Here is a 27,049-nt window from a genome sequence, read left to right as displayed (position 1 = left end):
CAAGACCAGCCTGGGCAACATGGCAAAACCCTGTCTCTACAAATAATACAAAAATTAGCAGGGTGTGGTGGTGTGAACTTATAGTCTCAGCTACCTGGGGGGCTGCGGGACTGCTGAGGTGGGAGGATCATTTAAGCCCAAGAGGTTGAGGCTGTGGTGACCTGTGGCTGCACCACTGCACTCCAGCCTGGATGACAGAGCTAGACCTTGTCTCCAAAAAAAATTTTTTTTTTTTCAGATAAAATTAAAGCCTCCTTTATATACTTGCCTGGTTTACTCTATGTATCTCTCTTTGTAGAGACAATTACTACCATTAAGTTTTAAAAATAGTTCCTGTCCATAATTTTGTTATACTTTTAATTCTTATATATATCTATACATAAATTATTTTTTAAAAATATAAAGTTCCCTTAAATCATTTCACAGGAGTTGCTACAGCAGCATGGAAAGTTATTTTAGTATTATGATTCTCTCAAAGCTGTACTATGAGTGGGGTATAAAGAAAACAGGCCAAAAAAAGGTTTCAATTCTCAAATTATCACTTCTATGGCAGGAAAGTATTAGAACACACCCCCACCTGTAACATAATGCAAGCAAACCACTAAATATCTCCAAGAGGAAGCTTAAGATCCCCTCTAAACTCTTCTCTAGAAACACTATTTGTGCCTTTAATCTGCCTTTAATATTTTTATTTATTTATTTATCTTGAGACAGGGTCTCACTCTGTTGCCCAGGCTGGAGTGTAGTGGTATGATCACAACTCATTGCAGCCTCAACCTCCAAGGCTCAAGTGATCCTCTTACCTCAGCCTCCCAAATAGTTGGGATTACAGACATGCACCACCACAATCAGCTAATTTTTTGTATTTCTTGTAGAGATGGGGTCTCTATGTTGTCCAGGCTGGTCTTGAACTCCTGGGCTCAAGTGAGCCTCCTGCCTTGGCCTCCCAAACTGCTGGGATTATAGGCATGAGCCCTGTGCTCAGCCTTAGTCTGCCTTTTAAACAGTAACATAGAACAAAAAAAAAAGATTGCTTGCAAATAAATATTTGAAAGAATACAGCAATAGCTGATCAGGATTGAGGCACTGAAACAAAGCAATGATTGTAGAAGAAGACAATATAAACAACTCTGGAGCAAGAAACTCAAAAGCAGAGACTTTGCAGTAATGTGTGTGCTGGTTATTTCCACTGACCTAAAGGCTCTACCTGAAAAAATATAAACTAGGAGGGTCTTGATAACTTATTACCTGAATAGAAAGAAGTCAGTCACTGCCACCAACAACACTGTGCAATTTTATTAACCATTCAAGTCCAGTGGCATCTGGTAAAATTAGGACATAATTGGGATTTAAAAATGAACAAATATTCAGTATCTAACAGTTCAAAAGAAGCCACTACATACTCTTTTCACAAAATGTTTCACAAAGCCAATACAGTACTAGCCATTAACCCAGTACACTAAGTGTACTGAGGTGGTAAAAATGCAATAAGAAACGTAGCTACGTTAGAAAGACCAAGACTTTAGAGAGTAAAACTCTTAGTTTCTTCCCTTTAGCTCCTAAAACAACATCATATAGTCTGAATCTACCTATCTAGTCTTATGTCAGCTAGAATGTTTGTTAGGAGCAAAAAATAAAATGACACTGGCTATAGTCTGGACATTCAGGAAGAAGAGCGGGGAGAAAGTCAGTTCTCAGAACAAATTAGCTTCATTCTCATCAGCAGAGTCTCTGGATTCTTTGCTCTTCCGCATTTCTTCAATGTGCTTATCTTTCTCTGCAAACACTCCAGTGTGGTAGCCATTTGCGACTTCCTGTTCTCTTTATTAGCTTCCATTTTGTGGGTCAGCTTCTCTTCTGTTTTAGTGAAGCTGTTCTTTTTTTTTTTTTTTTTTTTTCCTGAAGCACTTCTTTCTCCTGCTTTCAGTTTTCAGCAAGCTGCTTCAAGATCTCAGCTTTGCAGGGCTTGTGTCTTTTTTCTGAAGCTCCTAATTTATTCTCAGTTTCCTCCAGCAAAATATTTTTCTTCTTTGGAGGAGAAATGAGGAACTCTGGGATAGATTATTTTGACTGGGGTCTGAGAATCAGATCAAAAGCCCGGCCTGAGGCACACTTCTTCAGTGCTTTTACCTGGATATCAGAAGAAGCCATGGTGAACAAAAGAGAAGAGACTGGGACGGGCACAGTGGCTCATGCCTGTAATCCCAGCACTTTGGGAGGCCGAGGCGGGCGGATCACCTGAGTTCAGGAGTTTGAGACCAGCCTGACCAACATGGAGAAACCCCGTCTCTACTAAAAATACAAAGTTAGCTGGGCGTGGTGGCGCATGCCTGTATCCCAGTTACTTAGATGGTTGAGGCAAGAGAATTGCTTGAACCCAGGAGGTGGAGATGGTGGTGATCTGAGGTCGTGCCATTGCACTCCAACTTTAGCAATGACAGCAAAACGCCATCTAAAAAAAAAAAAAAAAAAAAAAAAAAAGACAAGAGACTGGCAGTGTATTCTACAAAATCCACTGGGATAAGGAAAACCCTGCTTGGTCCGAGTCACCTGACCATACTCTGAGCTATTTTCTATATTTATAAAATTTAAGAGTAGTATATTAAGTTTCCTAACATGACTAAATTTGACTAAACTACATGACAGGTTTCCTTTTCATAAGACTGTGGTGTTCGTTGCAAATTCATGGTCACATTTTTTTGTGGAATATTTTTTTTATTATTAAGTAATGTCTCTACCCATATTCATCGTTTTTACTTTACAGCCTATTCTGTTTGGTTTCAGTATTGCTTCATCATTTTTCCTTGGTTTCTTTTGCTGAACATTATGTTTGTGAAATTCATCTGCATTTTTGTAGGTAGCTATAGAGTGTTCATTTCAATTTTCACGTTATTCATGTCCATTTTCACTGATGTATCATATTCTGTTGTTTACCAATTTATTCTACAGTGACTATACAGTTCGGTTGTTTGTAACTCTTTACTATTATGAGTAATATTAATATGAATTTTTTAGACATGTCTTTTGGTACACACGTATCTGTTTCATACATATATACATATATATGTATACACATGTGTATCTGTATATACGTATATATATGTTTCTGAGTATGTATCTGAGTGTATATAGACATATGTGTGTATATATATATACACATACATAGTATGTATCTATATACACTCAGATACATACTCAGAAACATATATATACGTATATATACACATATACACACACACACATCTAGCAGTGGAACCGCTGGCTCATAGAGTAGACATATGTTTAGCTTAATTCCAGTTTTCCAAAGTGGTTGTGCCCAATAACAATCCTACCATTGATGAATGAGCATTCCTGTGGTCTGTATCCTTGCCAACATTTGGAATTGTTAGTCTTAAATTTTAGCCATTTTAGTGAATGTATAATAGCAATGCAATGTGGCTTTAAATTGCAATCTCTGATTAATATGAGTACACATTCATCTTTGTATTGTCTAGTTGGATATCTTCTTTTGTGGAGTATCTACTCAAGGATTTTGCCCTCTTTCATTTTGGGTTATGCTTCTTACTGATATATAGGAATTCATGTTATATTCTGGATATAAACCTTCTGTTTGTTGTATCTGTTGCAAATACATTCCCACATTCTGTGGATTCCCTTTCCACTTTCTTAATCATGTCTTTTGCTGAAGAGTACATTCTAATATAGTCCAAATTATCAGTGTTTTCCTATACAGCAAGTGATTTTTTGTCCTGTTTATAAACTTTCCCCATCCTAAGTTCATGAAGATATTTTCCTATGTTTTCTTCTAGAAGAATTCATTGTTATTGTTTCACTTTTACTTTTTGACTTACAAACCACCAGGAATTGACTTTTTAAAATAATTTTTATTTTACTTTAAGTTCTTGGATATCCACCTAGGTATTAAGCCCCACATGCATCAGCTATTTGTCCTGATACTATCCCTCTTCTCGCTCCCTCCCACCACAGGCCTCAGTGTGTGATGTTCCCCTCCCTGTGTCCATATGTTCTCATTGTTCAGCTCCCACTTATGAGAACATGCGGTGTTTGGTTTTCTGCTCCTGTGTTAGTTTGCTGAGGATGATGTCTTCCAGCTTCATCCATGTCCCTGCAAAGGACATGATTTCATTTCTTTTTATGGCTGCATAGTGTTCCATAGTGTATATGTGCCACATTTTCTTTATCCAGTCTATCATTGATGGGTATTTGGGTTGGTTCCATGTCTTTGATATTGTGAATAGTGCTGCAATAAATATATGTGTGCAATAAACAAACATTCATTATAATAGAATGATTTATATTCCTTTGGGTATAAAGCCAGTAATGGGATTGCTGGATCAAATGGTATTTCTGGATAAACACATTCTTTATGAAGAAAGATTAAATAAATTATTCTCTAGTATCGAGGTACTTTAAACTTGTTTTAATTCAAGACTCTATCATGGTACCTTCTAATCTGTCTACCTACTGTCTAATTTAACTCAAAAGAGGCAGTATCAGAAACTGGGATTTCTTTGTAACTAAGATTTATAGCTACCTTTTAAAAAATTTAAGTTCTGAGATACATGTGCAGAACGTTCAGGTTTGTTACACTATACATGTTCCCTGGTGGTATGCAGCCCCTATAAACCCGTCATCTAGGTTTTAAGCCCTGCATGCATTAGGTATTTGTTCTATGCTCTCCCTCCCCTTGCTCCCTGGTGTGTGATGTTCCCCTCCTATGTCCATGTGTTCTCATTGTTCAACCTGAATTTGAATGTTGGCCTGTCTTGCTAGGTTAAGGAAGTTCTCCTAGATAATATCCTGAAGTGCATTTTCCAACTTGGTTCCATTCTTTCTGTCACTTTCAGGTACATCAATCAGGTACAAATAGGTTTGGTCTTTTCACATAGTCCCATATTTCTTGGAGGCTTTGTTTGTACCTTTTCATTCTTTTTTCTCTAATCTTGTCTTCACACCTTATTTCAGTAAATTGATCTTCAATCTCTGCTATCCTTTCTTCCACTTGATAGATTTGGCTATTGATACTTGTATATGCTTCATGAAGTTCTCATGCTGTGTTTTTCAGCTCCAGCAGGTCATTTATGTTCTTCTCTAAACTGGTTATTCTAGTTAGCAGTTCCTGTAACTTTTTACCAAGGTTCTTAGCTTCCTTGCATTGGGTTAGAACATGCTCCTTTAGCTCAGAGGAGTTTGTTATTACCCACTTTCTAAAGCCTACTTCTGTCAATTCGTCAAACTCATTCTCTGTCCAGTTTTGTGCCCTGGCTGGAGAGAAGTTGTGATCATTTGGAGGAGAAGTGGCATTCTAGTTTTTGGAATTTTCAGCATTTTTGCACTGGTTTTTCCTCACCTTTGTGGATTTATCTACTTTTGATCGTTGAGGCTGATGACCTTTGGATGGGGTTTCTGTGTGGGGGTTCTTTTTGCTGATGTTGATGGTATTGCTTTCTGTTTGTTAGTTTTTCTTCTAACAGGCCTCTCTTCTGCAGGTCTGCTGCAGTTTGCTGGAGGTCCACTCCAGAACCTGTTTGCCTGGGTATCACCAGTTGAGCCTGCAGAAAAGCAAAGACTGCTGCCTGCTCCTTCCTCCGGAAGCTCTGTTCCAGAAGGGCACTGGCCTGACACTGGCCGGAGCTCTCCTGTATGAGATTTCTGTCAATCCCTTTTGGGAGGTCTCTCCCAGTCAGGAGGCATGAGGGTCAGGGACCCACTTGAGAAGGCAGTCTGTCCTTTAGCAGAGCTTGAGGGCTGTGCTGGGAGAATCCTTCTTGTCAGGATCAGCTGCTCTCTTCAGAGCTGGCAGGCAGGAATGATTAAATCCGCTGAAGCTGTGCCCACAGCCACCCCTTCCCCCAGATGCTCTGTCCCAGGAAGATGGGAGTTTTATCCATAAGCCCCTGACCGGGGCTACTGCCTTTCTTTCAGAGATGCCCTACCCAGTGAGGAGGAATCTAGAGAGGCAGTTTGCCACAGCCTCTTTGCTGTGTTTTGGTGAGTTCCACCCAGTCTGAACTTCTCAGCCTCCATAGTACTGTGAGGAGAAAAACGCCTACTCAAGCCTCAGTAATGGTGGACACACCTTTCCCCACCAAGCTCAGTCATCCCAGGTCAACTTCAGACTGCTGTGCTGGCAGCGAGAATTTCAAGCCAGTAGTTCTTAGCTTGTTGGGCTCCATGGGAGTGGGAGCCACTGAGCATCTCAAGACCACTTGGCTCCCTGGCTTCAGACCCCTCTCCAGGGGAGTGAATGGTTCTGTCTCACTGGGGCTCCAGGCGCCACTCAGTTGGAAATGCAGAAATCACATGCCTTCTGCATTGGTCTCGCTGGGAGCTGCAGACTGGAGCTGTTCCTATTCAGCCATCTTGCCAGATCCTCTACAGTTATAGTTACACATGGCTGGGGAGGCCTCAGAATCATGACAGGAGGTGTAAGGCACTTCTTCCATGGCAGTGGCAAGAGAAAATGAGGAAGCAGGAATTGATTTTTGTGAACATCAAGAATTACGAAAGGTTTGTGATTGTACCCTACTTACAAGCATACAAGTTAACCTGTTGCTATTTCATGAATGCTGGCAGAAAACATGAGATTCCTGGACCAGAGTAAAAGGACTTTATTACTTAGGACAAAGAGGAGTAGTTGGGGCTTCGTGTTTGTGTTGGTTCTTCCATGCTCTGCAAGTCTCATGGGCATGATGTTGGTGGGCCTAGATAAATGCTTGCTGTCATGAGCTGAATGTTTGTGTACTACTCAAATTCATGTGTTGAAATCCTAACTCCAATGTAATAGGGCCTATAGGGGGTAATTAGGTCATGAGAACGGAGCAATCATGAATGGAATTAATTTCCTTTAAAAAAAGACCCCAGAAAGTTCTTTAGCTCCCTTTCTACCATGTAAAGATACAATGAAAAGTTTCCAGACTGCAACCCAGAAGAGGGCCTTCCCATGAACCCAACCATGCTGGTACTCCTATCTTGAATTTTCAGACTCCAGAATGATAAGAAATAAAATTCTGTTGTTTCTATGCCATTGGGACTATGGTACTTTGTTAGAGCAGCCTGAACTGACTAACACATTTGCCTATGTAGCGGGTTCAGTTACAAGAGAGGAACCCTGGGCTTGGGAAATGTGAAGCAAGTCTGCTCTTTGTTCATGGGGAGACAGTACTTCTTCTTTCAAGCTTGCTTGCTACAAATACAACCTTGAGAAATGGCCAAGGTAGACAGCAATCAGAACCTTGCATTTTTGTGGGTTTTTGTTTTTCTTTTAACTGATAACCAGAGAAACAGAAGGGCCTTGCATTTTTCTACAAACCCAGCAGAATGGGCAGATCCATGGAAAATTTCTCTCCCAGTAAACCACTCCAACCTCTTCTTGGCTGAGCTGAAATACTTACATGTAAGTATGACACCTTGTCAGTTACTCTAATTAATTCGACCAACAGAAGCTGAAATCAAATCTGTTCAATCTGTCTCTCAAAGCATTTCATTAAGACTACATCAACAGTACTCTAAAGAGCAGGTTAAGGCCAACCTGCAATAACGACTTCAATGATTACCCCGGGGTACCAGATCCAGTTGTGAATAAGCATCAGAGAATGGGGGGAACAAGTGGGTCTTATTTTAGACAGAAGTGGTCCAAGTCCAGCATATGGTCCATCAGAACATGCAAGGGAATTTAGACTATTTCAATGACATTTTTCTTTTTCCTTTTGAGACAGAGTCTCACTTTGTTGCCCAGGCTAGAGTACAGTGGCACAATCTTGGCTCACTGCAACCTCCACCTCCCAGATTCAAGCAATTATTCTGCCTCAGCCTCCCGAGTAACTAGGACTACAGGCATGCGCCACCACACCCAGCTAATTTTTCATATTTTTAGTAGGGACAGGGTTTCACCATATTGGCTAGGCTGGTCTCGAACTCCTGATCTCGTGATCTGCCCACCTCGGCCTCCCAAAGTGCTCCCCAAAGTACAGGCATAAGCCACCATGCCCAGCCAATATTTTTCTTTCCTGGGCCTCCTAATTTAAACAAAAAAAGTCTGTGTTATTTTAATCCATATTCTTCCCTTAAGGATAACTGGTTCTGCTATTGATTTTAATTATTTCCAACATATTTAGTTTAAAATACCTTTCAAATTGTTCTATTATCTGTAGTTCCTAAAGTGTAAATTCTATTTGTTACTGAGTCTCCTTCAGGTAATTTTTTTCCATGCAAATTTTGTAATTTTTGACTGTTACTAAGCCAATACGCCATGTATTTTTTCTCTTCAGTTGCTTCTCCTTTTTGAGTCATCTTTAAGAAACCACTGCCAGATCTAAAGTTGCATGATCTTTCCTCCGTTTGCACAACTCTGTAGTGTCTCTCTGCATCCATAGTTCCTTTTTTTTTTTTTTTTTTTTGAGACAGAGTTTTGCTCTTGTTACCCAGGCTGGAGTGCAATGGTGTGATCTCGGCTCCACAACCTCCACCTCCTGGGTTCAAGCAATTCTCCTGCCTCAGCCTCCTGAGTAGCTGGGATTACAGGCACGCGCCACCACGCCCAGCTAATGTTTTGTATTTTTAGTAGAGATGGTGTTTCACCATGTTGACCAGGATGGTCTCGATCTCTTGACCTTGTGATCCACCCGCCTCAGCCTCCCAAAGTGCTGGGATTATAGGCGTGAGCCACCACGTCTGGCCCATATTTCCTCTTTTTATAAAGTCGGACTGGATTAGGGTCCACCCTTATGGCCTCATTTTAACTTAATCACATCTTTAAATTACATCTCTATAAATATAATCATAATCTGAGGTGGGATTTAACATTTCAACATATGAATTTTGAGGGAACACAATTCAGCCTATATTAGATGGCAACAATTTGTAAATTGATCCAGAGATTTAACAAAATCCTATCAGAATCCCAGGGGGCTTTTTGCAGAAATTACAAGCTGAACCTAAAATTCATATGGAAATGCGATAGTCCTAGAATAAACAGTCAAACACAATCTTGAAAAGAACAATGTTGGAGGACTGATACATCTCTATTTCAAAACTTGCTAGAGAGGTACAATAATCAAGACAATGTGGTGCTAGCATAAGAAAACACACATAAACCAATGGAATAAAATTGAGAATTCAGAAATAAACTCTCACATTTATGATCAATTGGTTTTCAACAAGGATGCCAAATAATTCAGTGGGGAAATAACAGTCTTTGCAACAAATGGTTCTGGATTAACTAGATCTCCACATTCAAAAGAATGAAGCTTGAGCCCCACCTGATTTCATATACAAAATTTAACTCAAAACTCTAAGTGGGCCTAAGTGTAAGAGCTAAAACTATGAAAGTCATAGTCTATGAGAGTCTTTCATCTACATTATCTAATTTATTGCTTTAGAGTTGTTCATAGTATGTCGTATAAGAGAATTATCAGTACTTTTTTTTTTTTGAGATGGAGTTTTGATTTTGTTGCCCAGGCTGGAGTGCAATGGTGCGATCTCAGCTCACTGCAACCTCCACCTCCCAGGTTCAAGCAATTCTTCTACCTCAACCTAGTAGCTTGGATTATAGGCATGCACCATCATGCCCAGCTAATTTTTTGTATTTTGAGTAGAGACAGAATTTCTACATGTTGGTCAGGCTGGTCTCGAACTCCCAACCTCAGTTGATCCACCCACCTTGGTCCCCCAAAGTGGTGGGATTACAGGTGTGAGCCATCATGCCCTGCCTATCAGTCTTTTTATTTATAAGGTTGCCAGTAATGTTTCCTCTTTCATTACCGATTTGATAATTTGAGTGCTCTCATTTTCTGGGCAATTTAGCTAAATGCCAATTTTGTTGATCTTTTCAAAGAATCAAGTTTTTGTTTCATTGATTTCCTTTATTGTTTTTCTGTTCTCTAGTTTACTAGTTTCTGCTCTAATATTTATCATTTCCTTCGTTCTGCTTGCTTTGGGTTTAGTTTGCTCTTCTTTTTCTGTTTTCTTGAGGTCAAAGAATAGCTTATATATTTCAGATTCTTCTTTTCTTCTTCCCTCCTCTTCTTCCTTCTTCTTCTTCCTCTTCCTCTTCTTCCTCATCCTCTTATTCCTCTGTTTTCCTTATCATTCTCTTCCTCCTTCTCCTTCTGAGACAGCATCTCTCTTTGACACCCAGGCTGGAGTGCAGTGGTACAATCACAGCTTACATAGCCTCAAACTCCTGGGCTCAAGTGATCCTTCCACTTCAGTTTCCCAAGTAGCTGGGACTACAGGTGTGCACCACCACACCTGGATCATCTTAAAAAAGTTTCTTCTAGAGACAGGGTCTCACTATGTTGCCCAGGTTGGTCTGAACTCCTGGGCGCAAGCAATTCTCCTGCTTCAGCTTCCCAAAGTGTTGGGGTTACAGGTATGAGCCACTGTGCCTGGCCCTTATTTTTTAATATAAGCATTTACCATCTACAAATTTCTCTCTAGTAATAATTTATTTATTTTTATTTATTTATTTATTTTATAAAGACAGGCTTCACCATGTTGGTCAGGCTGGTCTTGAACTCCCAACCTCAGGTGATCCGCCCACCTTGGCCTCCAAAGTGCTTGGATTACAGGCGTGAGCCACCACACCTGGCCTAGTACTAATTTAACTACACACAACCTATAAGTTTTAGTATGTTGTTCTTCATTTTCATTCACCTCAAAAGCATTTAATAATATCCCTTGTGATTTCTTCCTTACCCTCTGGTTATTAAAGAGCATATTATTTAATTTCCACATATTTATGAGTCTTTCAAATTTATTTGCTATTGATACATAATTTAGTTCTATTGTGATCTGAAAACATACACTGTATGCTTATCATCATTTTTAACTTATTGAGTCCTGTTCGATGGTGTAACAGAGAACATATATTCTACTGATATTGGGTGGACCATCATAGAAATCTCTGTTTGGATTAGTTTTTAGTAATACTCAAGTATTCTAATTCTTTATAGGCCTTTTGTCTGGTTGTTCTATCCATTATGGAAAGTGAGGTGTCAAAGTCTTCACTATTGTTGCTGAATTGTCTATTTCTCTCTTTATTTCTGTCAGTTTTTGCTTCATAGATTTTGGTGCTCTGTTGTTAGGTAAATGTATGTTCATAATTGTTACATCTTCCTGATGGATTAATCCTTTTATCACTTAAAAATGTATCTTTTGGCCAGGCACAGTGGCTCACACCTATAATCCCAGTACTTTGGGAGGCTGAGGCGGGTGGATTACCTGAGCTCAGAAGTTAGAGACCAACCTGGGCAACATGGCAAAACACCATCTCTACCAAAAATACAAAAAATTAGCTGGGTGTAGTGGTGTATGCCTGTGGTCCCAGCTACTTGGGAGAGGCTGACCTGGGAGGATTGCTTAAGCCTGGGAGGTAGAGGGTGCAGTGAACCTAGATGGCACCACTGCACTCCAACCTGGGAGACAGAGTGAGATGCCATCTAAAAAAAAAAAAAACCTCTTTTTATATCTACTAATCTTTTTTTGTTTGAATATATAGTTTGTCTGATATTGGTATATTCACTCCAGTTTTGTTACAGTTGCTGTTTGCATAAAGTATCCTTTTCCACACTTTTACTTTCCACCTATATGTACCTTAGAATCTAAAGTGTGTCTCCTACTAGCCTAGCCAACATGGTGAAACCTGTCTCTACTAAAACTACAAAAATTAGCCATATGTAGTGGTGCACTCCTATAATCCCAGCTACTCAGGAAGCTGAGGCATGACAGTCGCTTGAACCCAGGAAGTGGAGGTTACAGTGAGTGGAAATAGTGCCACTGAACCCCAGCCTGAACGACAGAGTAATACCCTGTCTTCAAAAAAAAAAAAAGGGTGTCTCCTGTACTCAGCACATGGCTGGATCTTGTTCTTTTTTTTTTTTTTTGGACAGGGTCTTACTCTGCCACCCATGCTGGAGTGCAGTGGTGTGATCTCCGCTTACTGCAACAGCTGACTCGCAGCTTCAAGCAATTCTCCATGTAGCTGGCCATGCCTGGCTTATTTTTGTATTTTTAGTTGAGACAGGGTTTCACCATGTTGTCAGACTGGTCTCTAACTCTTGACCTCAGGTGATCCACCTGCCTTTGCCTCCCAAAATGCTGGGATTACAGGCACGAGCCACTGCACCCAGCCTGGATCTTGTTCTTTTTTTTTTTCTTAAAGATCCTACCTCTCAACACTGTTGGATCTTATCCTTTTTATCCAGACTGACAGTCTCTGCCTTTCAATTAGATTGTTTAATTCATTCACATTTAATGTTGTTACTGTTACCAATGGATGTACATGTTGTTTTATTTTTTGTTTTCTATGTTTCATATCTTTTTGTTCTTCTACTTCTTTACTGCTTTTCTTACATTAAGTGATTTTTTTCTATTATCTTATTTAATTCTCTTAATAGTTTCACTACATATTTGTTTCCTTAGTGGTTGCTCTAGGAGTTATCATATACATCTTATCACAGTCAACTTCAGATTTATCCCAGCTTCATTCAAGGGAAATACAGAAATGTTACTTCAATACAGTTCTATTCCATCCTCTTTTGTGTGTGTGTGCTGTGATTAATAAACATACTGCATTTTTTGCATTCTCATGTTACAAACTCAGCAAATACAGTGGTGTAACTATTACTTTATATAATTTTATCTCTTTTAAAGAAGCCAGGCCAAGTGCAGTGGCTCACACCTATAATCCCAGCACTTTGGAGGCCAAGGTGGGAATATCTCTTGAGTCCAGGAGTTTGAGACCAACCTGTAACAAGCACCATGAATATATACTTTTTGTGTGTGTGCAGCAGGGTCTTGCTATATCACCTAGGTGTGAGTGCAGTGGCCTGATCACAGCTCACTGTAGCCTTGACCTCCTGGGCTCAAGTGATCCTTCTACCTCATTTTTTTATTTTGTTCTTGAGACGAGGTCTCACTATGTTGCTCAGGCTGATCTTGAACTCCTGAGCTCGAGCAATCCTCCTGCTTCAGCCTCCCAATGTGCTGGGATTACAAGTGTGAGCTACCGCACCCAGCCTAGAATACATGCTTCTTCTCTTTTCTTCTCCCAGCTTCTTTAATTTTTTTTTTTTTTTCTTTTTCTTGAGACAGGGCCTTGCCCTGTCACCAAGGCTTAAGTGCAGTGGCATAATCATAGCTCATTGCAGCCTCGAACTCCTGGGGTAGGGCAATTCTCCTGCCTCAAGCTCCCGAGTAGCTAGGACTACTGGCATACACCACCACATCCAGCTAATTTTTTTTTTTTTTTTTTTTTTTTTTGTAGAGATGGAGTCTTGCTAGATTTCCCAGGCTGGTCTGCTTCAGCCTCCTGAGTAGTAGCCAAGATTACGGGTATAGCTGCTGCACCTATCTATTTCACCTTAATGTTTGAAAGATAGTTTAGTGAGTGATATGGTTTAGATTTATTTCCCCACCCAAATCTCATGTCAAATTGTAATTCCCAATGTTGGAGGAGGGGCCTGGTAGGAGGTGACTGGATCATGAGGGTAGACATCCCCCTTATTGTTCTTGTGATAGTGAGTCAGTTCTCACAAGATCTGCTGGTTTAAAAGTATGTAGCACCTCCCACTTTGGTCTTTTCCTCCTGCTCCAGCCATATATGACAGGCCTCCTTCCTGAGGCCTCCCCAGCCATGTTTCCTGTAAAGCCTATGGAAATTTGAGCCAATTAATCCTCTTTTCTTTATAAATTACCCTGTCTCAGGTAGTTCTTTATAGTAATGACATAATGAACTAATACAGTGAGTTATCGTATTCTTGATTGAGGTTTTACTTTCAGTGATTATTATTTTTTTGAGACAGAGTCTTGCTCTGTTACCCAGGCTGGAGTGCAGTCAATCTCAGCTCACTGCAACCTCTGCCTCCTGGGTTCAAGTGATTATTGTGCCTCAGCCTCCCAAGTAGCTGGGATCATAGGCCAGTGCCACCACCCCCGCTAATTTTTGTATTTTTAGTAAAGATGAGGTTTCACCATGTTGGCCAGGCTGGTCTCAAACTCCTGGCCTCAGGTGACCCGCGATCCTCGGCTTCCCAAAGTGCTGGGATCATAGGCGTGAGCCACCGTGTTCAGCCACTTTCAGCAATTTGAATATGTCATCCCACTACCTTCTGACCTCCATTATTTCGGATAAAAATTCCACTATTAATCTTGCCAGGGTTCCCTTACACATTTCTCCTGCTGCTTTCAAGATTTCCTCTTTATCTTCGGCTTCAGGATTTTTACTATAGTTCTCTGTGTGAATCACTTTGCATTTATACTACTTGAAATTAATTGAGCTTCTTTTATGTGTAGGTTAATGTTTCTCATTAAATTTGGAAAGTTTTTTAGCAATTATTTCTTCTTCTTCTTTTTTTTTGAGACAGTCTTGCTCTCTTGCCCAGCTGGAGTGCAATGGTGCAATGTCAGCTTACTGCAACCTCTGCCTCCTGGGTTCAAGCAATTCTCCTGCCTCAGCCTCCTGAGTAGCTGGGATTAAAGATGCCTGCCACCACACCTTGCTAATTTTTTTGTATTTTCAGTAGAGACAGGGTTTTGCCATGTTGGCCAGGTTGGTCTTGAACTCCTGACCTCAGGTGGTCCACTGGCCTCAACCACCCAAAGTGCTGGGATTACAGGCACAAGCCACTGCATCCAGCCTCTTCGAATATTTTTTTCTGCTTCTTTCTCTCTCTTGTTCTGTTATTCCCATTATATGTACATTCACATGTTTAACAGTCCCATGATCCTCTGAGTTTCTGTCCAGCTTTCTTCATCCTATTTTCTCTTTTTGTTCTTTAAACTGCATATCCTCTATCAGTTTATCTTCAAGGTCATTAATTCTTTCCCCTGCCAGTTCAAATCTACTGTTGAGTCTCTCTAGTGATTTTTTAAAATTTCAGTTATTGTACTTTCCAATTCTAGAATTTTCATTTGCTTCTCTTTCTTTCTTTCTTTTTTTTTAAGACAGAGTTTTGCTCTTGTTGCCCAGGCTGGAGTGCAATGGCATGATCTTGGGTCACTGCAACCTCCACCTCCTGGGTTCAAACGATTATCCTGCCTTAGCCTCCCAAGTAGCTGGGATTACAGGCATGTGCCACCACGCCTGGCTAATTTTGTATTTTTAGTAGGGTTTCTCCATGTTGGTCAGGCTGGTCTTGAACTCCCGACCTCACGTGATCCACCCACCTCGGCCTCCCAAAGTGCTGGGATTACAGGTATGAGCCACTACAACCAGCCTGCTTCTCTTCCTTTATAAATAATTTCTCTTTATTGGTATCATCTATTTGATGAGATACTGTCAACACACATTGCTTTACTTTTTTCTTTTAAAAAGTTGAGATGGAAGTCAGATAATATGAAATTAATCATTTTACAGTGTGTACTTCAGTGGCATTCTGTACATTTACAATGTTGTGCAACTACCACTTGTATCTAGTTCCCAAACGTTTTCACCAGCCCAAAAGAAAACTTATCCCTGTTAAGAAGTCAGTCCCAGCTGGGTGCAGTGGCTCACGCCTGTAATCCCAGTACTTTGGGAGGCCAAGGTAGGCGGATCACTTGAGGTCAGGAGTTCAAGACCAGCCTGATCAACATGGTGAAAGCTTGTCTCTACTAAAAATACAAAATTAGCCAGGTGTGATGGCAAGCACCTGTAATCCCAGCTACTCGGAAAGCTGAGGCAGGAGAATCATTTGAACCAGAGAGGCAGAGGTTGCAGTGAGCTGAGATCATGCCACTGCACTCCAGCCTGGGCAACAAGAGTGAGACTCTGTCTCCCTCCCCCCTCCAAAAAATGAAGTCAGTCCCGATTCCTCCTTTTTCTCACAAATACCAACAATGGTTGTAATACCTCAGAACTACTAATTTGCTTCCTGTCACTATTGATTTATCTGGATTTATACAATATGCAGCCTCTGTGTCTGGCTTTCTTCAATTAATGTCATGTTTTCAAGGTTCATGCACACTGTAGTATCAGTATTTCATTCCTTTTTACAGCAGAGTAACATTCAGCTATGGAGATAAACCACATTTTGTTTATTGATTCATCGACCGATGGACATCTGTTTGGGTTTTCTCACCTTTTGGCTAATGTGAAGAATGCTGTTATGAACATTCATGTATAAGTATTTGAGTACCCAGTTTCAATTTGATTGAATATATACTTATCAGTAGAATTGTAGTGATTTTGTGTTTAACTTTTTGAGGAACTATCAAACTAAATTCCCCATTACATCTTTTAAGCATGTCTTCCTTTAGTTCTTTGAAAATATTTAAATGGCTTCTTTGCTAAGTCCAGTATCTGGGGCCTCTCAAAGGCAGTTTCTGTTGCCTGCTTTTCCTCCATGTTTGGGTAACATATTTTCTTTCTTTGCTTGTCTTATAATTTTTGTTGAAAATGAAACAGTTCAGATACTACGGTTTAGCACCTGTGGACACCAATCTCTGGGTCTCTTGTTACTTGTTTATTTGTTTGGTGACTTGGCCTGATTATTTTAGTGAAGTCTATTTCCCTCACTGAATGCAACCTCTGATTTTGCTCCTCAGTCACTCTGTCACTGTCATGCTGCAATGACACTGGTTTTAGTAGAACTCTTTTTTACTATCGTTTTCTTTAATTACTTTGTTAACTTTCTGTTGGTATGATGTCCAGGGGCTAGCTTCCACTCATTGGTGATCGATTGTGCTACGATTTTTGACAATGCGTGGGATAGAAATTGCTCCACAATCATATCCAGTTCACTTGTACTCCTCTGCAGGGGTAGTTTTGAGGAGTGTTTGAGTTTTTTTCCTTCCCCCAAGCAGGCTCTTAGATGTTTCCTTCCCTGGTTCTCTCTGGAACTAGCTGACCTATGGCATAGGTCTCAAATGAAGCTACCAGCTTCTTTTTAACTGCTTAAATGCCAAAATCTGCATTGTCTTTGAGAGTGCCCTTAGGCTTGAATTTCCCCATACTCTATTTCAAATAAGTTCAGAATCTTAGGGAGAGCTTTGGGACTTTCTGCTTCATGGCCTGCCACTCCCCCTGGAAAAATCTCTGAGTTACAGTATCACAGCTGAGAACAGGGACAATGATGTCCCTCTCTGAGTGACACTGTACTTTAGGAGCAGGGTGCTGGGCAGTAGCCTCTGGCCTTCTTGAATTGCTGCTTCTGGAACAGCACTTTTGCTCCACAAATCAGCTGTGATGAGAGAGATCGGGACCCAGTATTCCCATCATGCCATGCTTAGATAAAACTTCTGCCCTATGAGTGGTGGTGGCATAAAAGCAACAATCCTCCAACCTCTTGGCCACTCACTCAGAATTTAGTGTCTGCATTAGCATCTGGGATGGGGAGAGATGAGAAATGCTGGCAGCCTTCCCCTCTCAAGATTATGAAGCCCCTGACGGAAAGCTGAAAGGAGGGGTAACCTCATGATCTTGGCCAACCTCCCTGGAATGGAGCTTCCAGTTAAGCTGAACTGGGGGCAGGCAGTGGAGGAAGGGAGCAGATTGTCATTCAAATGCTACAGACTTTTATTGTTCCTATAAAGTTGTAATAGATTTAATAAATGTTTCTTCTTTTCTATATATCCTAAGGAGAATTTCCAAAGACTTTAAATGGTTGTTTTGCTTTATATTTTCAAAAGTTATGCTTATTTCACTGGGAGGAGGTCTATGGGGGTGCCTTACACTGCCATCCCATAAACCTTTTTAAACTATCATCCATCTTTTCATCCATTTACAAACAACTGGCCAGGCATGGTGGCTCACACCTGTAATCCCAGCACTTTGGGAGGCTGAGGCAGGCGGATCATCTGAGGTCAGGAGTTCAAGACCCACCTGGGTGAAACCAAATCTCTACTAAAAATATAAAATATTAGCCGGGCATGGTGGCAGGCACCTGTAATTCCAGTTACTCAGGAGGAAAATCACTTGAACCCGGGAGGAGAAGGTTGCAGTGAGCTGCGATTGTGCCATTGCACTCCAGCCTGGGTGACAGAGCAAGACTCTGTCTCAAAAAACAAACAAACAAATAAACAAATAAACATCTGGGGTTGTGGTGGCTCACACCTATAATCCCAGCACTTTGAGAGGCCAAGGAGGAAAGATCACTTGTACCCAGGAGTTCAAGACCCACCTGGGCAATAATGTAAGACTCTGTCTCTATTAAAAAAAAATTACATATAAAAAGTTGTCCTACCCTAGTAGCCCTAGCTACTCAAGAGGCTGTGGGTAGAGGATCACTTGAGCCTGGAAGTTCTAGGCTGCTATTAGCTGTGATTATACCACTACACTCTAGCCTGCTCAACAGATCCTATCTCAAAACCAGCAAACATCTTGATCCCATTAATAAGGAATGCCATGACTCCTCTTCTTTCAAATATATACTCTGTCTCTTTTCAAATGAATTGGTCATTTTAAGTTTGCTTCCTTTTGAGTACCAGGTCTTTCTAGCCTAATCCATCCTAATGGATTCCAAAACAATTTTGGGGGTGGAGGTGGGCATGGAGTTAATATTCATGTATTTAAAAAAAATGAAATTGTTGAAATGTATTAAAAATTGAGGTGAGGTAGTTTTCCAACTCATGGCTGGTGGCCATAATTAGGTCTTTTGCACTCCCTTTGTGTCTTTCTGGGTATGCCAAGAATGTAAGGCCCTAACTGCTCTTTATTTGGGCCATTTTTAAGAAGGTTGCATTTGCAGTGAGCAATTCTGAGAGATGGAGTATTGTTTCCCCTCAAGAGGGCAAGTTTGCTTACTACTTGCCATAAAACAGTATGTTTCCCAAGCGTACTACTTCTCTCCTATAACATACACACAGCATGTGTAGGCATCTATCCATCCATCCTCTATGTTGCCCTGTAAAATATGGGGTAAAGGGGAACTGAAGTAATCATGCTAATGCTCATGTTGCTTGTGCTGTGAGTAACAAAGTCCTTTGTCTTTAACCCAGCAATCTTGCAGTCTTCTTTCAAAACTCATGAAACAAAGTAACTGTCTAGGACAGGTGTGGTGGTTCACACCTGTAATCCCAGCACTTTGGGAGGCTGAGGTGGGTGGAGTACCTGAAGTCAGGAGTTCAAGACAAGCCTGGCCAACAAGGTGAAACCTTGTTTCTACTAAAAATACAGAATTAGCCAGGTGTGGTGCCGGGTGCCTATAATCCCAGCTACTCAGGAGGCTGAGGCAGGAGGATTGCTTGAACCCAGGAGGCGGAGGTTGCAGTGAGCCGAGATCACACCACAGCACTGCAGCCTGGGCAACAGAGTGAGACTCCATCTCAAAAAAACAAGTGACTGTCCAACCTGTTAGCATATATGTAATGTAAAATCAAATCAAATCCTAGATCTCACAGTTTGGCAATAAAAATTCAACGCTGATAGAGATGGTGTTATGGAAAAGGAAGGATGAAGGTGTTGTGGGCCAGGTTTCAGGGTATGAGAAGATTCCCTAAGATCTGGTAGTGAATACTCTCACTCAGATGGTGGGTGAAGGAATAAGGGTCCCCCACTGACCTACCTGTTCAAGAGGCTGAATGATTAGAAGTAGAATTGAAATAAGCCACCTGAGTAGTGTTTTGGTTGTTATCACTGTCCTCCATTGGAGAGGAGGAAGGAATGTTACTGTGACAATTGAGTATCAAGCCCTGTGGCTCCAGTTAAGAGGCAATATGACTGTGGTTTGCCAGGCAATTAATTCCTACTGCTGAAATAAGTGGTATCAGTAATGAGGACCCTTCGATTTGGTAGACTAAAAATGTTAAAAGTTTATTTGGTTGAGCCACAGGTGAGCAGTCTCTCAAAGCAAAAGTAAATGCGGAGTCTTGCCTAACACTGCAAAGCCAGCTGCTTATATATCTGGCTCCTGCCACAGTCTGATTTGATTGGTGAGGATGATGGGGTGCTGGGCATACAGGTGGCCAAAATTATCAAGGACTGTGGAGTAAAATGTAGTGGTTTCCACTGGGGCACAAAGAAAAGGACCTCTGGGTCTGGATGCTCAGTGGGAGGTACCCAGGGGAGGAACCTGGGTATCTGATGCTCAGGCATCAATACTGGGGTGGCATCAATATAGGAGTAGGCAGCAAGGGAGAAATATCATCCTCACCACCCCCAGCATTCCCTGTGAGCCAGCCTCCCAGCCACTTTGCATTCCCCACACTTCCAGCTGGTGAACAGCAGTCTCCTGTTGGCTGTTGCTATAATTCATAACTTGGGCATACATTAAGCTCCTTGGTCTCTGATCCCTTAGGGGAAAAAGGCAACCAAATGCAACTGATGGGGTCTGGGTAAAGTCCTCAGTGGGGAAGAGAGGCTAAAGTGACACTGTAGGTAGAGCCTACAAAGCTTGCCCACATCTGTCTTAGTCAACAAACAACAGACCTTGGTCAAGGCATATTATATTTTTACTGGCTCTTGGACTGTTGACAATGTCACCTGGTCTGCCACTTGGAAGAATACAAACTAGTGGATTACAGACACTCCTCTTTAGGGCTGTGAACTGTGAAAACAAATCACAGCTGACAATCAGACAGATGTCCGGGGTAATGGCTCATTCTCTAATGGAAAGGACTGCAATGATGCTGCTAATCAAGTATGTACCACCCAGACTGCTGCCACTGCTGCCAGGATCAGCAGCCTGCACACAGCAACAACACACTGCACATAGCAACATCTGCCATCATGGCCTGGCAACAAGGTAAAGATTACACGTGACTACCATTGCATGCTGGTCTTGTGCTTCCTTTCAAAAGTCAGTCTGTTTTGACTCATAATTAAATCGACTGTATTGCATAGGGCGTGGTCCCTGTTTTGACTCATAATGAAATTGACTGTATTGCATAGGGTGTGGTCCCTCTTCTGACAAGTTGACTATATTAGGCCTTTCACACACACACACACACACACACACACACACTCTCTCTCTCTCTCTCTCTCTCTTTCTCTCTCTCTCTCTCTCTTTCTCTCTCTCTCTCTCTCTCTCTCTCTCTCTCTCTCTCCCCACACACACACACACCCCAACCCCACCCCCCCAACCCCTGGGGCTATTGTTAACATGTTACATTTGTTGACATTTTTTGGGGTTATGGTTTCATTGTTTCAGTCCAGTCAACCATTTATGGTTTTCCAGACCACTTTCACTCTGACAATGATGTCTTCTACTGCAAAGGTTGCTCAACATGAGCCAACAGTCAAGGTAGTCAACGGATATTTCACGCCCCTTATAATGGTGAAATGATAGGTTGCTGCCCTTTCCTTCTGTGTTGTCTGTGGCTGCTTGTGTTCTACAATGGCAGAGCTGAGTAACTGTGTCAGAGGATGTGTAGCCCACAAAGCTGAAAATATTACTATCCAGCCCTTCACAGAAAGTTTACAAACTCCTGCCCTACATAATGAAGATAACTACAACTTGGATGAGGACACTGCTCACCAAGTACCCCTACAGTGACCCACACCAGTCAAGGTGGGAAACAAGGTAAGTCTGTACAAACTTTGTAAAAATGCCCTTGTTCCTCTTGCACGTGACCTCTGTGAGTAGGGGATGATTAGAGAAAAGTAAAGCATTTGAAGTGACTGACAATCACTCCTGTTATATAGCAGACCCCCCCTTATCCATGGGAAATACATACTAAGACTCCCAGCGGGTGCCTGAAATCATGGATAGTACTGAATCCTAAATCCCATATATACCCTGCATTTACTATGCATACATACCTATAGTAAAGTTTAATTTATAAATTAGGCACAGTAAGAGATGAACAGCAACAACAATAGAACAGTTATAACAATATCTACAGGGATTGGGTGGAAAACTAAAAAATATATGTAACAATACACCAGCATTACTACTCTTGTGTTCTGGTGCAATTATTAAATAATATCAGCATTTTATGAACACAATAGCCCTATGACAGAGCTATGACAATAGCTCTGATAACCGAGAAAGCTACTTAATGGACAGCACGGACATGCTGAACGAAGGCAGAATTCATGTCCTGGGCAGACAGGGCAGGATGGCATGAGATTTCATCATGCTACTCAGAATGGTGCACAATTTAAAATGTATGAATTGTTTCTTTCTAGAATTTTCCATTGAACATTTATTTTTTACCATGGTTGAATGCAGGTACCTGAAACTGCCAAAACAAAATGGCAGATAAGGAGAGACTACAGTATTTTGTTTCATGCGGATTTCAGGTATATTTCAATATGTTACCTTTTTCCCACAACATGGCTCTCTGCCCCCCACTGCCACCCTCTTCTTTCAGTCTTTTTCATCTTAGCCCTTTAGTATTCTCTTCTCTGAGCTCAGCAGTACAGGCTGTACCATACTGTTTCCCAAAGTAAATGGTTTCCTCTTTCTGCTCCAGTTCCCTCGAGCTACAATTAGCAGGAAGTTGGGACAGAAACAAATCAAATAGTTCTTAAAATTCTGGGAGGATTATTCAGTGGCCACAAAGCCCATTCAGAAAGCCTGCTGGTCAAGCAAAGTTATTAAATTTGTCAAATCATGTATTAAATTTACTATGGCAAGGGAGATCACCTTGACAGGGTTTGGTAATGTTTCAATAAGGGAAAGTTAGACAAGAGTATACATAAAGTTCTGGGATATAAACTCCACCAGTTTACGCGGGTATTTCTCCCCCCAAGATGGAGAATGGGTAAGGATTAGGCAAAGTTTGTGATTTAGTAGTTTAAAACTGATGGATACAAGAAATAAGTCTTGATGAACAATCTATCCAGATAAACATGTTTGCCCTAAAAGTCACAATGTTTGTTCTGATAGCTATTTATCTAAACTGATTTGCAAAAATTTCCTAGAGCAAAAAATTATGTTGACATAATTGGTGTGGATTCTTAGGCCCAACAGTTTGCATGGACAGTCTCATTTCTCAAAATAAGTCAGCTAAAACTTAAAATCTTTAAAAGCTATAAAACAATGGAGGATACGGGTAGATAGCACATCCAATATTAGTTGTTTTACATGTTATAGTTAAAAGAAACAACCTATTAGTATTTGGCCAATTCATTATATGGTGAATTGATCTAACAAAGAAAAGAGTTTTGGCAACATGGATTGCTTCTAATGTAAGTGTTACATTAAATTTTGTCCTTGACTTTCTTTTTTTCTCTCTATAGCCACTCCTTTAAACTAAACCACAACTTCCTATCATCTACAAAGTTTTACCCCCAATCTTAGTTTCAATCCTTGATCTTTCATTTTATTTATTTATTTACAGATGGAATCTCACTCTGTTACCCAGGCTGGAGTGCAGTAGCACCATCTTGGCTCACTGCAGCCTCTGCCTCCCTGGTTCAAGCAATTCTCCTGCCTCAGCCTCCCAAGTAGCTGGGAGTACAGGTGTGCACCACCACACCTGGCTAATTTTTTGTGTATTTTTGGTAGCGACAGGGTTTCATCATGTTTGCCAGGCTGGTCTCAAACTCCTGACCTCAACTGATTCACCTGCCTTGGTCTCCCAAAGTACTGGGATTACAGGCGTGAGCTGCTGCACCTGGCCTAATCCTTGATCTCTCTTTCAGATTCAAAATTATATTCTAACTGTCTGCTTGACATTTCTACTGGATATTCTGATTCATTTTCCCCATAAGACATTTCTTCCACCATCATAGTCTAATCATCATTCTACCTGTCAATGAAGCTAAAAACTAAAAAAGTAACTTCTAATTCTTCTCTTTCCTTGGTCTCTCTATTCAAAACTATTCATATCCCAGATCCAAAGGATTCTCTAAGGCAGTGTTAATCAAAGTGCTGTTCAGTGAGGAGATAAGGAGTTCATGGAAGAACATAAACCAAGACTGTTTCCTTCATGGAGAAAGCCTCATCAGCTGAATTAAATGGTGTGCTTAGTGACACAGTTAATTACTAGTCTGGCTTAAGCTTCTTACTCTGTTACAAACTAGAAATAGCTTGCTGACCAACTGCCAGCCTCAGACCGTACCTTTTCCCAAAAGGGTACAAAATTTGGTTCTAAGGGCAAATATGGACCTTTACATAGGACCACAGCTCTATTCCAGCTCCGTGCCAACCTAGCATGACAATGAAGACCATGTGGTCTTTGCCTTGCCTGCAAGTTCTGAAAAATTTTTCTTAACATTGTTAGTCTGTTTCTTTTTTTTTCACTAAGTACTATGTTTTAAAGTTCCATCCATGTGAATCTACCCTTTGCTTTCTTTCTTTTATTTTTTAATTTATTATTTATTTATTTATTTTTGAGACCAAGTTGTGAGACTGGCTGTTTTATTTTTGGTAGAGACATGGTTTTGCCATGTTGCCTAGGCTACTCTCGAACTCCCGGCCTCAAGAAATCCACCCTCCTCAGCCTCCCAAAGTGTTGGGATTACAGGTGTGAGCCACCATGCCTGGCCTACCCTTTGCTTTTCTAACAGCTGCATAATATTCCATGGTACCTCGCCTATTCCAGCTCCTTGCCACCAGAAACAATTCCGCAAAGAACATCTTCACATGTCTCCTGGTTTATAGGCTTTCCACCCCTTAAGATTTTCTAACACTTAGGAAGTATCTCCCTGTTTCCAACTTCTGCCTAATTCAAATCTCACTTTGATAGCTAAAACCTTTGATAGCTCCCCATGACTAAAAGAGGAAATGCTCTTACTTCATCCTGGTCCCTAAGATTCTACTCCCAATTATTTGGCTTTATGTCTCACTACTATGCTATTCATATTGTATCTTCCATTCACATTGGAGTGCTACTTTTTGGTCTTCTCTCATATTTCTAACTTTCCTGCCTGTCAAAACTTTACTCTTTTTATTTCACCCTCTCTTGGATGCATTTCCTCTCATTTGCAACTGTCAGATACTATCAGTCTTCAAAAATAACCCCCTTTACAAGGCTTTCTCCTATTCTTCTCCTTATTAGAAATTTCAAAGTTTGTTACTCTCCCATTTATGATATTATTCTACATATATTATAGTTATTTATCTATTTTATTTTTTTTTGAGATAGTCTCACTCTTGTTTCCCAGGCTGGAGTGCAGTGGTGCAATATCGGCTCACTATAACCTCTGCCTCCTGGGTTCAGGTGATTCTCCTGCCTCAGCCTCCTGAGTAGGGATTACAGGCATGCACGACCACACCCGGCTAGTTTTCTATTTTTAGTAGAGACCAGGTTTTGCCATATTGACTAGGCTGGTCTCCAACTCTTCTGACCTCAAGTGATCCACCTGCCTTGGCCTCCCAAGTTTCTGAGGTTACAGGAGTGAGCCACCATGCGTGGCCATATTATAGTTATTTATTTATCTATTTTGAGACAAGGTCTTACTCTGTCACTCAGGCTGAAGTGGTGCAATCTGCCTCACTGCAGCCTTGATCTCCGAGGTTCGAGCCATTCTCCCACTTCAGCCTCCCAAGTAGCTGGAATTCCAAGTGATCGCCACCACACCTGGCTAATTATTGTATTTTTTAGTAGAGACGGGGTTCACCATGTCGGCCAGGTTAGCCTCAAACTCCTAGTTGCTCTCGAATTCCTGACCTCAGGTGATCTGCCCACCTCAGCCTCCCAAAGTGCTAGGATTAGAGGCAGGAGCCAAAACGCCTGGCCAGCAACCATTCTTTTAGTGATGGAAATAAAATCTCATTTGGATCAGGTGTACAATTTATATCTTCTCAGGACTACCTAAGTCTGAATCTACACAAGATCAGACATCTACATCACAGCCAACTGATTCCTGTTTTATGAAAAATGGCTGTGCACTGTTGGCCAGGAGTTTATGAAATATAATGTGAAATATCAGATGCTATTGCTTTAGATAGCCTTCAGTAGATTAAGGAGATTGTTCTCCTTATCCTTAAGATGTCTATTTTTTACACGACTGAAAATTGCCCTTGTAACTTCCATTTCCAGTACAACTTCTGGTAGGAAATAACAGTAACACTTAGTGTTATTTATTATTTGCTGGGCATCCTTATAAGGGTTTTACCTGGGTTAAATTTATCCCTCAGGACAACTCCATGAGATGGGTGCTATTATCACATTAATTTTATAAATAAAGAACTTAGGCACAGAGAGAGGTTACGTTACCCGTCCATGGTCACGTGGCTGGTGAATGGCAGAGGAGGGGGTGCCGGGGGGGGGGGGGACACTGAACCCAGCAATCTCAGCCAGGGATCTGTGCTCTTAACCACTTTCCTACGATTATCCCAGGGTCTCTCAATGTTTATCTCCGTTACAGAGGCGGAATTCTGCTGGAAGCTTTTGACAGCCTCATCTAGTGTTGTGTTTTGTTCTACCAAGGCTTTTAGCTGCTGAGACAGGCCACTGCCAGGAACAGCCAGGGCGCCGAGCTGTCAAGGCTGACTGAAGAATGGACACTCATCGCGCAGCGCGCAGGACATAGGGATGAGGGGCAAGCCCGCCCGGCGACCCACTTTGCACAATTGTCCTTAGCCAGAAAATAACAGATCGGGGGGAACCCAGGCACAGAAACACGCGCGGGGCCTCTTCAGAGGTCGGGGAGGGGAGGTGGGAAAGGGGCGGGGAGGAAGAGAAGAAGAGCAGCGCAGGGCCTGGCCGTTTGGAGGAGGTGCTGGGGCGGTGCGAAGGGAGGCGGGACAGGGTAGACTCACAGATCCAGGAGCTGACTGACCCGCCGTGGGCGAGGCATCGCTGCACCTTCTGAGCCTCTTCCGCGGTCCCAAGGCCTACGGAAGCCAGCCAGGGACCGTCCGCCAACTCCTAGCCCCCGCGCGACGCGTAGGTTTTATGACGTCACACTTTTTTTTTTTCGGTGACCGGGGCGTGGCCACGCTTCAGACTCCACAAGGAAAGAAGAGAGCCCCCTTTAGGGCGGAGCCACTGAGAGCTCCGCGAAGAGGCTGGGTGTGATAAAACATACAGAGGCCCTAAGCTCGGGTGCAGCCCGACGGGAGTTGTAGTTCTTTCACCTCACTGGCTTCCTCCCGGGTTAGGCTGCAGGAAATTTCCCGGGAGTTCATCCCAGCACGGAGACCTGCCGCGACGCCACGAGCCGAGAACGCTTCTGTGGCGAAGGGAGCGCCGAGAGGTCGCAGCTCTTATAAAA

The 27,049-nt window shown here is 41.7% G+C and overlaps 1 protein-coding gene across 17 annotated transcripts in view; it reads right to left on the bottom strand.

Annotated features, from left to right (window-relative positions):
- Positions 1-26,673, bottom strand: part of AMN1 (antagonist of mitotic exit network 1 homolog) — a 78,559-nt gene extending 51,886 nt beyond the window's left edge. For 9 of the 17 annotated variants that reach the window (XM_017976013.4, XM_017976008.4, XM_078338938.1 and 6 more), the window contains exon 1: positions 26,595-26,673. In XM_017976013.4, coding sequence (XP_017831502.1) covers positions 26,595-26,632 — 38 coding nt within the window. In that variant the 5' untranslated portion in view covers positions 26,633-26,673. Of the gene's footprint in view, positions 1-1,248; positions 1,323-26,594 lie in introns of all 17 variants that reach the window. The other 8 variants (XM_078338939.1, XM_017976011.4, XM_078338940.1 and 5 more) reach the window with 2 other exon arrangements.
- Between the last annotated feature and the right edge of the window lie 376 nt (positions 26,674-27,049).

Source organism: Callithrix jacchus, chromosome 9, assembly GCF_049354715.1.
Source record: "Callithrix jacchus isolate 240 chromosome 9, calJac240_pri, whole genome shotgun sequence".
Classification (NCBI taxonomy): Eukaryota; Metazoa; Chordata; class Mammalia; order Primates; family Cebidae; genus Callithrix; species Callithrix jacchus.
This window is presented reverse-complemented; position numbering and strand designations above follow the sequence as displayed.